At 40.7% G+C, this 12,419-nt stretch overlaps 1 protein-coding gene across 4 annotated transcripts in view; it reads left to right on the top strand.

Annotated features, from left to right (window-relative positions):
- Positions 1 to 12,419, top strand: part of LOC144679016 (F-actin-uncapping protein LRRC16A-like) — a 431,407-nt gene that overhangs the window by 376,485 nt on the left and 42,503 nt on the right. For all 4 annotated transcript variants that reach the window (XM_078539233.1, XM_078539234.1, XM_078539236.1 and 1 more), the window contains exon 30: positions 9,143 to 9,209. In XM_078539233.1, coding sequence (XP_078395359.1) covers positions 9,143 to 9,209 — 67 coding nt within the window. The remainder of the gene's footprint in view (positions 1 to 9,142; positions 9,210 to 12,419) is intronic.

The following is a 12,419-nucleotide window of genomic DNA, read 5'->3' on the forward strand; positions in this document are numbered from 1 at the left end:
CTCAGATACCACCGGTGTGAGGACCAATATTGCATGCATATTCCTGCAGTTTGACGCCTTCGTACTCAAAAATAAATGATTAAAGGAGGTACTATGTAAAATCAACCAAATAATTAAATGGCTGCATTTCATTTTCCTTCTTTAAGGTGAGTGGCTGTGTTCGTATTCAGAGGAGGCTTGTGGTCACATCTGCAGAATGAAAGTTTTGGGGTCCTAGATGGACCTGCTTTATACCGAGTTCTGTGCTAGTGGCGCATGTTATAGCAGAGTCCCAGTTCAGAATAATCTGATTTCCAGCTTAAGCAGTACATAATGCACAGGATTGCAGTTCAGTTGGAACTCTGTACCCGCTCATTGTAGCACAGAGTAGAAGGAAATGGGTTTGAATCTGTCCACTCACTGAAGAACCCCTTACTGCATTGAAAATCATTTCACTTTTGCAGAACATAACATTTCATGAAGGATTTTTCCATAAAGGCATTGAGAGCAGTTGGAATGTTTGCCGGGAGGATGAATTAATCAATCTATCTATCTGACGCCAGCTCTTTCCACCCTCACACACACACACCACCCCCCTCCCCCCCACACAACCTCCACTTCCCACACACATTCCCAGTGCCCGTTTGAACTAGTTAAGAATGACACCAGTAAGCTTGTGTTCTCATTCTCTTGTGGAGGGAAGGAACTAAGCCAAATGTTTAATTTAGAAATTGCATTTATATGCTAATGCTTCTATCAACATTTGAGTGTCTGGTGCCATGTATAGTTTGTTAAATTTATTGGCCATATCGAATATTGCTGAAATGTGTTGATAATTTTCTTTGTTATTGCTTAAATCTGGTCAACAAAGCCTATATTATAATTTGTTGCTGCCTGTGCTTTCCTGATTCGCTAAGCTTTAAATGTTAAAAATAACAGTGCTGCAGTGTATTTTCATTTGTGTGGTTGCACTTCCTTTCTGAAATACAAAACCATTTTCATCATATCTTCTCTTCCTCCATTTTCTGATTTCTCCTTTTGCTGCATGGAGACTCTCTGCTGTACCAGTGTAAGTATCCTTGTGTTTGCAGTCTATTGTTGGGCAGTTGGTTCGTCTTTATTGCTTCATTTGCTTTTGTGTTGCATGAAAGTCCCATGAGAGAAATTGGAGTTGTGCTTTGATTATTTTTGATCAGCTGCTGGAATGAAAAATGAACTTTTATATAAAGTGATTGGTCTACATTGAAGCTTAATTTTGCACATTAAACAATTGTGCTGAGAAACAAAGAGTGCTTGTGTTTTTAAAATCTATCTTGCATTAATTTTTGCATCACTTCTGACAAATCCCACCCACACTCATAAACTCAGTTCCATGAGTGAACAGGTCACCTTCTCTAAATGACATTAATAAAGACGACCTGTATTTATATAGCACCTTTAGTACATCGCAAAATGCTTCACAGTCGACAAAGTACTCCTGAATTTCAGAAATGTGGCAGCCAATTTGCATACAGCAAGCTCCCATAGATAACAATGACCATCTATTTAAGGCGTTGGTTGAGGGATAAATATTGCCTTGGGCATCAGGAAAACTCGCTTGCTCTGCTTAAAATAGTGCCATAGGATCTTGATAGGGCAAGTTTGGCTTAACAGTTTAGAAGATTGCACCTCCAAGAATGAAGCATTCCCTCAGCATTGCACTGGAGAGTCATCCTAGATGTCAGGAACTTGAACCCATGATCTTCTGGCTCAAAGGCACTCATTTGTTTTACTCATTCATGGGATGTGACCAGCACTGGCTGGGCCTACATTTATTGCCCATCCCTAATCGTCCTTGAGAAGATGGTGGTGAGCTGCCTTCTTGAACAGCTACAGTCCATGTTTTGTAGGTACACCCACAGTGCTGTTAAGGAGGGAATTCCAGGATTTTGATCCAGCAACAGTGAAGGAACGGCGAGTGGCTTGGAGGGGAGCTTGTAGGTGGTGGTGTTCCCATTTATCTGCTGCCCTTGTCATCTAGATGGTAGTGGTCGTGGGTTTGGAAGGTACTATCTAAGGCAGTTTGATGGGTTCCACTGAACCTAAGTTTTGAATGGACTTTGAATGCTGCCGACTTTCATTGGTTGATTCCTGGAAGTTTGACTGCATTGACCACTCGTGTGACACTTTCCCACAGATATCTTACAAGGGTTAGGTCCCCTCTATTTGAGAGTACCTTTGTTCAGGGTTTTATGCCAGTAGTTATCATACGAATAGTCCTGAGAACTAGGAAGCTCCTTTTCAAATTGCCTTACTTAAATTTAAATTTAAAACCCTGTCTTGTGATTCTCTCATCACATTCTCAAACCTAATATCAAATTCCGTCATATTCTGATACTGCAACTTGGTGCTGTGATCAACACGAGAAGGCTAAGAATAGACATTGAAAGGAGTTTTTCGGTGATTAATGTTAAATAGTTCAATCCAAGGAGTTTAATGATTAAAGCAGATGTGCTGAGGGCACAGGAAGACACTTGGAAATATAATATCATAAGTATTACAGAAACATGGTTCCAGGAAGGGCAGAAATGATAGCTCAACATTCCTGCTTACAAGGCTGTCAGATGGAATGTCAGGGAGGATTGCAGAATTAGTTAAAGAAACGATCTCGGCTGAGAGGAGGGATGCTGTGCTAGAAAGAGCATCAAATGTGGCCATATAGGTTGAACAGAGGAACATAAAATAGACAATCACGCTGCTGCAACTGTACCATTGACCCTCAAATTGTTAGAGGAAGATGGAAGAACAAATATGTAGGCAAATTCTGTGCAGTGCAAAAATATATTCCAAGCTGCTAAGAAAAGCATGGGAGGAAATAGTGGAGGCTCTAGTTATCATTTTCCAATCCTCTCTGGTTAAAGCCATGATGCTAGAGGACTGGAGGACTGCTAACATTATAGCATTGTTTAAAATAGGAGGAAGGAATATCCTAAGTAATTATAAGGTAGTGATCTGCAAATTATTGGAAAATTTTTTGTGGAGCAGTCTAATTTGTCATTTAGAAAGGCATGGATTAATCAAGGGCAGTCAGCATGCATTTGTTAAGGGAAGGGTATGTCTGACAAACTATATTGAATTTTTTAATGAGCAGGTAGGCCTAGGGCCAATGAGGTTAGTGTGTTTGATGTAGTTGATATGGACTCTGGCATGAGTTTTGACAAGGCCCTTCAGGGCAGACTGGTCAGAAAGTAAATGTTCATGGAATCCAAGGACAAGTTGGACCTAAAACTGGCTCAGTACCAGGAAGCAAAGGGTGCTGGTTAGCTACTGTTTTTTGTGACTGGAAGGTTGTTCCAGTGGGATTCAGTAGTGCTCAGTACCAGGTCCCTTGCTTTTTGTGATATATATCAATGATTTAAACTTAAATGTAGGGGGCAAGATTAAGAAGTTGCAGATGATACAAAAAATTGCCAACTGCTTAGTAGTGAGGAAGAAAGCTGTAGATTGCAGGGAGATAGCAATGGACCGGTCAGGTGGGCAGAAAAGTGGCAAATGGAATTCATTCTGGAGAAGTAGTAGATAATGTATTTGGGGGGAACAAGGCAAGGGAATACCAGTAAATGGTAGGATGCTGAGAAGTGTATAAGAGCAGAGGGAAATTGGAGACCTTAAATGTAGCAGTGGAAGTAGATAAGGTGGTTAAAAAGGTATACAGGATGCCTTGCTTTATTAGCCAAGGCATAGAATATAAAAGCAGGGAGGTTAGGCTAGAATTATATGAAACATTAGTTAGGTCACAGTTCTGGTCACTGCATAGCAAGGAGTATGTGATCACACTGGAGAGAATAGAGAGGACATTGATGAGCATGTTGCCAGGAATGGAGCAGTTTAGCTATGAGGAAAGATTGGATAGGCTGGGGTTGTTTTCTTGGAACAGAGGAGGCTGAGTGGTGATTTAGTTGAGGGGCCTAGATAAAGTGGATAGCAAGGAGGTCAATAACCATGGGGCATAGATTTAAAGTAATTGGCAGAAGGATTAGAGGGGATTTGAGAAATTTTTTCACCCAGTGTATGGTGGGAGTCTGGAACTCAATGCCTGAAAGGATGGTAAAGGCAGAAACCCTCATTCAATTTAAAAAGTACTTGGTACTTTGCAGGGCTATGAGAAAAGTGTGAGGAAGTGAGACTAGCTAAATTGCTCTTGCAGTGAACTGGAGCAGACATGATGGGTCAAATGGCCTCTTTCTGTGCTCTAGCCATTCTATGATTCTATAAACACTTGAAGTGCTGTAACGTAGAGAGCTATGGACCAAGAGCTGGAATGTGGGATTCTCCTGTTTCATACAGCACAGATATATGGGCCAAATGGCCTCCTTTGTCTTAAATTTTTTGTTTCAACAGAACTGCTAATTAGCTTCAATTGAATTTAGTTTACTTGTTTGTATCTAAATTGAATTTTATTCAAAGGTTAAAGAAAGTCTTATACTAATGTAGGAAATGCTAAAATTGGTGCATCAGATCTCCTTCCATTAGTGCACACTGATGAGAATTCATTAATTCAACCTCCTGCAGAAGGCAATTAATCAAAAAAAATGCATCAAAGAGTGGATGCAATGAAGTTTTCCATTAGTCTTAACCACAGGCAGTTAAACCAAGGAATGTCATTATAATACTGTTAAACATTGTCCACGAACCTCATTCAACCTTCAAGTTTGGGCAGGGTTTCAGCTGCAGTAATTCATCTGTGTTTGTTTGAGGCTATATCCTTCAACATCTTCATAACTAGATATTAATGCAGCGACTTTGGAAAGGAGTTAATTGGCACAGCGTTGACTTATTTTGATGGGAATCTCATGCACATAATCTATTATTTTGAGAACAGGAACAACCCCTAATCTATAATCTTGCTTTATCTTGCCAATTTACTGCTCTCATTCTCCAACTGCACAAATATAGTTTAAGTAGAATAACTTGCTTACATCCATAATATCCATGCCTTCTAGCATATTGTGTTTAACAGTCATTCATTATAAAGTGATTGAACAGTAGCTTGCTTTGCTATGATATTTATAAAAACCAGGTGCTGCAAAACCAGTGAGTGAGTCACAAGTTGGTAATGTTGGTGTGAAATCACTATTTCGAAATACCACAGTTGCATCCATAGCTTTGTTCTGGCCAGCCTAAGTTTTTTTTTGAGTTTTTAGTAGCCAGGTGACCCAGCTATGGTATAATTTGTACATTCAAGACCCAAGAGACCAGGCAGAACTACTGTTAACTCTTTCGTTAAGTGCTGCACTATCTTAATTTGGCCTTGTAAGTAGCCACATTTGTAAGATGTTAGGATAGATATCAACAATAATTTCTATAATCTATTCACATGTAAATACAAAGTTCAGCCATATTCACTGGAGCATAAGACTCTTAGTTTGCTCATTTTTGTTCTTCAGTTTGATGAACATCAGGAATCACCAGAGTAACATCGTACAGAAGTTAAACCCTGAAACACAAATATACAGTTTTACACAAAATATTATTTCCTTTCATTAAATTTTGTATTTAAAATTAGGTTTGCTGCAAATGGAACATCGAATTTATAACTGGTAAACTATCCTCTCAACAACTAGTTTATTTAAACCTGGGCATTTAATTGTTTACTCATGTCAATAACACTCTTTCATATGATCCTCTGCTGAGGGAAAGTGAACTTATAGCACTGTCTTCATTCTCACCAGTGGGCTTCATCTTGTACAGGACAGGAGTTACAGTTATGAAGAAAGACTTGAAAAATTAGGGCTTATGTACAATGATCCCTCCAAATTTTCTTTTATTGTGTGTGGTCTGTTCAGTTCAAGACATGGCGCCTTTATATTTTCTTAGTGTGGCCGCAACATGTACATTATCTTAAAGGGAGAATTTTTGAGTGGCCTGTGCAGTACTTTAAATGATTGCTGCATGGCCACACACATGCACAGCTCATAGGGATCATTGTTTATGTGTCAGCATTGGCTCAACTCAAACTCAAATGTCACAAATTCAGGCCTTGTTCCAGAGATTTGAACACTTAGCCTCAGCTACTGTTCAGTGCAGTATTGAGGGATTGCTCCACTATCTGGGATGCTGTCTCTCGGATGAGACCAGGGCTACATCTGCCCTTGCTGCTGGGTATACAAGATCACTTGGCACTCAAGGAAGGACAGGGTAATTTTTCCCACGACTTTTCCTGGCAGTTTATTCCACAAACTGTAATATCATTACCCTGACCATCCTCATTGCCAGCATTGGGAGTAGGAAATTCCTCACTAAGGACCCTCCTTAAGAGCCTTTAAACAGCATTTATTTCCAAATCCTCAGTCATGTGAAACCTTGCTTCACACTTGGCTAGATTTAGATGGTACTCTGTTCTGCTATTGGCACCATTGCTATGTAGATCACTTGCCAGCCCTGCACAAGCTGCAATTTATGACAAGTTGATGTTTTGCAGTAAGGTCATGGGTACTGGCTGCTGTAATTCATGGACTCTGAAGAGGAATTTCACTTTCTTATCTTCTGAAGCCTGGGCATGTTTCATTTGATGACTGCAACATCCATGATACTTATAACTTGAACCTGTGTATCCCAGTGAAAGTTAACATATGCATGGATCTTTTCCTGGATTTTTCTTCCTTTCTCATAATTTACTTGATTTAAAAATCAAACTACTTTTCTAGACTTCCACTGCACCATCCTCTCTTCCCAGCTTCATGGAGTTCACCCAGAGTGTTTTACAAAGTGCACATTTGGAAACTTGCTCAGATAAGACACAGATCCCATACCCCCATTGTCCAAAAAACGGAGACTGTCTCTTTCTGGAATAAAACATTTTGTGCTTATAGCATTCTTAATATGAAACTGAGGCCCTTTGGCTAAATTCATTCGGAAATAGGTGGCACAGAGCAGCATTACTTTAAGTCATGTTTATTGGGAATACTTTCCAAGCTTGATAGTATCCAGCCAATTGAGCTCTACCTCATGTTAGCAACCAATGCCTTTTGATGTAGAAGATTATTTTGTAGGCCAGAGATGAGCTATCTTTTGTAGGCTTGTCTGGTTCAAGATCTCGAGGGTGTCATATTTGCACTTAGTGTTGGACCCCTAGAAGACAAAGGGCTTTCAACCGATCTTGAACCTATGAGCCTTGAACTCCAAGATTCAAACAGCAGAGGTTACGGTTACATTAGTAACTCCTTACTATTTTGGAAAGCTTAGATGTTCTGGCTTTCTCGCTCTGTGAATTGATTGACCTTTTCACATCTCAAGCACACAAGATCTGTTTTCACAACTGAAGTGATAGATGTGGCAGAACTTCGACATGAAAGCTTTGCTCATGAGATGTACAGACTAAGTTTTTTTGCCACACTGGTTGTGTTACTGGCATTTCAGGAGTTTTTATCAAAAGAGCTTACAGAGCTAAATGAAAAAGATTTGTATATTAGCATTAGGTCTATGACTGCAATACATTTTGACATTGCAGGTCGAATATTCCAACATTTACAACTGCTTAATCTGTCACCAGAACACAAATGGCACCTTTCCTGCTGGGACATTCAGTTGATGAACGTCCAGATGGATGTGGGCTTATTAGACAGCTGGAAAGTCAAATCTTTTGGGCAGTTAATACCCCATCTGGGTCTTGAATTTTAAGTCGAATAAACTTGTGGTCATTCCATATGGATTGTTGCATTTTTAAAAGCTTAAAGACAGCTGATCTGCCACCTCTTAAGTCTGCAGAGTTAGGGTGCCACAGAAGTGCATAAATTTCCTCTTACCATGTTTGGTATTTTAACAAAAGTTAAATGACACAGCTAACATTTTTGTATAAGACAATGTTTCACTTAACTTAGTAACTGAGAGCTAAGATTTTACCTACCATCACATGCCCCTTTGCATAGACGGTTTGTTGAATTTTTACTTTGTTGTTGATTGACTATTTGAACAGATACATTGTTGATTTTAACATTATGCAATAGTTTCTCACTTCTGGTAGTTGCATTTCAGTAAATTTTAATTATATGTTTACGCTAAACAGATGACTATTAAACTCTGTTATGGGTACGCAGTTCCTTACATCATGCTTTTACATACAGAGCTCTTTCCCTTCCTATTTGGTTGTCTTTCTCACCAGGTGTATTTTGAACTTTTGAATTAATTCAGCCAGTCAACCAACTTTGTTTTGTCTTAGTCTCTGCGACCTCCTCTAATCAAGGATGCAAGTACAATTTTGATGTAGGGCCCTGATTTACACACCACCTAATCAATATCTGTTATATGGTGTCAGACTTCTAAAGGAACATTGTCCTAGCTGTTTTCCCCATTTGGCAGAGTGCTTACTTATGCATGGAGGTTAAACTACATTCCAAAAATGAGGAATGCTAAACATGTAATGGGAAATGCAGCATTAAATTCCAGGCAATGCCAATCTGTTCAGCTAGCAGATTGATATTAAGGCAAAAAGCTCCTATGATATCCCTCGTGCTTTATGTGTAATATATTAAATTTGAATCTTTATAAATAAAATGTACTGTGACCATTTAAATTCTGCATGGAGGGGAATGCTAGCTTAAAAGTGTATGTATTTGGGCGTGAGTCACTTTGCACAGAAAACTCTGAACATTCAGCAATTAACTATGAAATGTGTGCAATTGCTGCTTTGCAGAAATGTTACAGTTTTAACTATGAGAATGGCTTGTAAGTCCCCATTGTATGTCTTTCTAACATGACAGTTAATATTATGAAAATGTCTCGAGAGTTTATAAGTTATTTTAAAGAAAGAAAGATTTGAATTTACAAATCACACCTTTCGTGACCTAAGGATGTCCCAAAGCTCTTTACTGTAAATGAAGTGATTTTTGAAGTGTAGCCACTGTTACAGTGCAGGCAACACAACAGCCAAGCACAAATAGCAGTGTGTTAAAGACCAGAGAATATTTTGAGGTGTTAGTTGAGGGATAAATATTGGCTAGAAAACTTTAATCTATATTGTCACATCCTTGGCACCAGTAATTTTTTTGAATGATTGCATCTGCAAATAAATTCAACCAATACTCAATTTCTGTTGTTAAAGCTATGAATGTGATGCAGCCGAAAATATGCAATGTTTGAGAATTTATGCTTTCGTGATTAACTGGAATTATGTTTTGTGCAACAGATGACTCCAAAGTCGAAGAGGAAAAGTATCCACAGCAGAATGCTCCGTCCTGTTTCCAGAGCATTTGGTAAATGAATAAGCACATCTTCAATTTTTTTTGTGGAAGTAAAACCTGATCATTTCAACCCCAAGTTGATCATTGTTCTTACATGTAGCTTTCAGATATTTCCATGTGATTCTCAGGTAACAGTTGTTTGAAATGCTGTCAGAAAATAAGTTAAATAGGTTAAAGAAAATTAATTTGCGAAAGTTGTAATTTTCCCACTTAATGTTAGGACAGATGCTGAGCTGAGAAAGCCATCAGTGACTTGTGGTAATAAGTTTTTCTGTTTCCAGCTCTTTTTCTAGCATAACTTGAATATTTTGTAACTATCTAAGTTTCCGATGGAACAGAAGATGGATAGATTTATTGGCTCATCATTTTGGTTTTACTTCCTGCTGAAGACTCTGGGGAGCTGCTCATGTATGAACAGTCCCATCTAGTGGTTAAGCAGCAAAGTGGTTTTCGTCTGCGTTCAGCCTGTTGAAATAGCTGGTAGACGTTTTTAGTTTCTCAGATTTGATTCCTCTTAAGATCAAATATTTTGCAAAGACAACTAGAATGCAACTTAAAGATAAACATTTTATCTATGCCTTTTGAACAAAGTAGAAAGTTGGATCAAGTATTTTAGGGTATAGTCCTTCAAATAGTACTGCAGTTCTCTTTAAGCTAAAAAAATATAAATACAATACAATAGCATGTTTGCAGAGAATTCACAGACTGAAAGAAAGTTAAAAATTTTATATCTTGCATGTTATTTTATACCCAGTAAAAAAACTAAGGACGGAATTGTCCCGGATTTGCAGCAAGTAGGATAGCGGGCGTGGAAAAAGACATTTTACCCGTAAATCGTGATGGCGGTTTTTCGAGTCGTATCGCCCCCCTTCCCGCCTCATTAATAATGCAGCCACAGGAAACACGCTGGCAGGCAGCCTCCAATATTTCCAGCTCACCGCTTCCTCACACCAGGCGCCATATGTAAACTACAGCCGTGTGCACACTTGTCAATGCTTGCAGCCCAGGACTGCTCCAGTGAAGATATGGCCCCAAAATCCACGAAGTGTGCAGCAGTGCCCCCCCACCCCATCCCAACTCCAAGATTCAGTGACGCATCCCCAGGACACCTTCTGGATGCCTTGGAGGCCCGCCACAATGTCCTGTACCCCTGCTTTGGCCGCAGGAGGCCCATCAGTCTCACCACTCTGGCTTGGGAGGCCTTAGCAGAGGTGGTCAGTGCCTACGCTACACACAAGAGGTCAGCCATCCAGTGCAGAAAGCGGATGAATAATCTCATCCAGGCTGCCAGGGGAAGTCGACCATCTCATCATTCTAAACTCACAAGGCCATCATACATCCACTGGCATCTCACTCACTGCCAGCTCAACGGACATCACCACTCTCACACACATCGTCGCATCTCCATCTGGCCTCATCTCTGGAGACTGCCTCTTGCACAGGTCAACATGTGCACCCTCACATGCACTGTGGGATACCCCCTTTTCCAAGTACACCTCGCCCTGCAGCCTCTTCTTTTGCCTCAGGCCACTCCTCTCCCTCCCCCAGGCAAACCCTAGCCCTGCAGCTGTTGCAAAGCACCCCCGCCTTACGGCTGGTTTGGGAAGCAGAGACCTGCCCATGAATTCCCCCCCCCTAAAAGTGATGTGGTGCTGCCTATGAAGCCTGGCGCTCATGACCGCAAGTGCTGCCCGAAGCAAGATAGACAAACAAACCTCGAAGTCCTGAACGAAGTGCAGCTCACCAGGTGCACGTCGCTTATCTACAGTTGTGAAACACATCGCCCGGATGACCCAGCGTGGGGTGATGATTCCGGCGAGCAGAGCTTACAATGAGATGTTTAAGTATTAAAATTAGGTTCTCGATACGTGGTGCCATTGATGGGTGGACCGGACGATTGCAAACTAGTTTCACGGTGGAACAAAACCGATTTTTGGCCTTCTCGCCATATTATCCGCTCACGCCTGCCATGATGCCCACTGCCAATGGGACTGGACGATTCTGCTCTGAGAGAAATACATGTCACAATTTTGAAAATGCTGATATTTAAGCCCCAAATATACTATTTGCTGTAAATATATTGGAGCTATTAGGATCAATTTTCTCCTATTTTAATGTATTCAGCAATAGGAACAAAATAAAAGTTGAAGTACAATGTTCGGAACAAGGAAGGATGCAATGCCTGCAACGTTCACAGAGACATAGATACTACTCCATCGAGTGGAGACGAAAGCCATATGAAAATCTTTCCTTTTAAAGAATGGCATCTCAGATGGCTTTCTCTCCAGTATACAAAAGTTTTATGAAAGCAGTTATTTTTTCAACCTTCTGTAGCAATTTCTATTGTCTTTGTACAATTAATTAACTAATGTCTCTGTATCATTGCATTGAACAGTTTTGCAAAATGTTTTCTGCAAAGTTAATTATTGTTATTTATGTAGCTTTCAACTTCTAAGGCAGGCTTGTCCAATGTATGGACCGCGTGCGGCCTGTGAAGCCCCTCTACGTGACTCCCGGACCCAGTTTTCAAAATTCCGGTCAAACAGCTGAGTTTCAATGGAAGATTCTGCATGGAGCTGCTCCCCCAGTTAGAGACTGTTTCTCTCCCACGTTTACTGCTGATAGGCTGGCTAATGATCCTATCAGCAGCAAATGAAGGAGAGAAACAGTCTCTGATTGGAGGAGCAGCGAACACTGGCATTGTCGAGTGTGCTGAGGGCTGCCGGGCTGAGGGAAGCGCGGGTATGTTGGGGATGGAGGCAGGAGCAACGGGGATGGAGCACGAGGAGGCAGGGATGTCAAGCCCGGGGAGGGAGAAGTCGCGTCGGACCCGGGGAGCTGACGGTGCCGTGGTGAGTATGTGGCTGTGAGTAAGAGAGACTGAGTGACTGTGTGTGGCAGGGGGTTGAGTGCGAGTCTGCCTTACACCCAGTCTCAGGTTTCTCACTCACTCTCATCACCACACACCAACACCAACACACACACCCACAGTGGGTGAGTGAGCACCCTGAGACTGGGAGTGAGCCAGACACACACACAGACCACACATTGGTTATTTTTATTAATTACTCTTTTTTTAATTTTACAATTTATTGCTATGATATTGCTGTACTTTTGCTCAGCAATTGTTTCTTTCCTTAAAACCTCAGCCTTTTTTGAAAGTCAGTTTATTGTTGCGCTGAACCATATCTTTCCAAAATTTGCTCTTCGGCCCCTTAAGTG

This window comes from Cetorhinus maximus, chromosome 3 (genome assembly GCF_964194155.1).
Source record: "Cetorhinus maximus chromosome 3, sCetMax3.hap1.1, whole genome shotgun sequence".
NCBI lineage: Eukaryota > Metazoa > Chordata > Chondrichthyes > Lamniformes > Cetorhinidae > Cetorhinus > Cetorhinus maximus.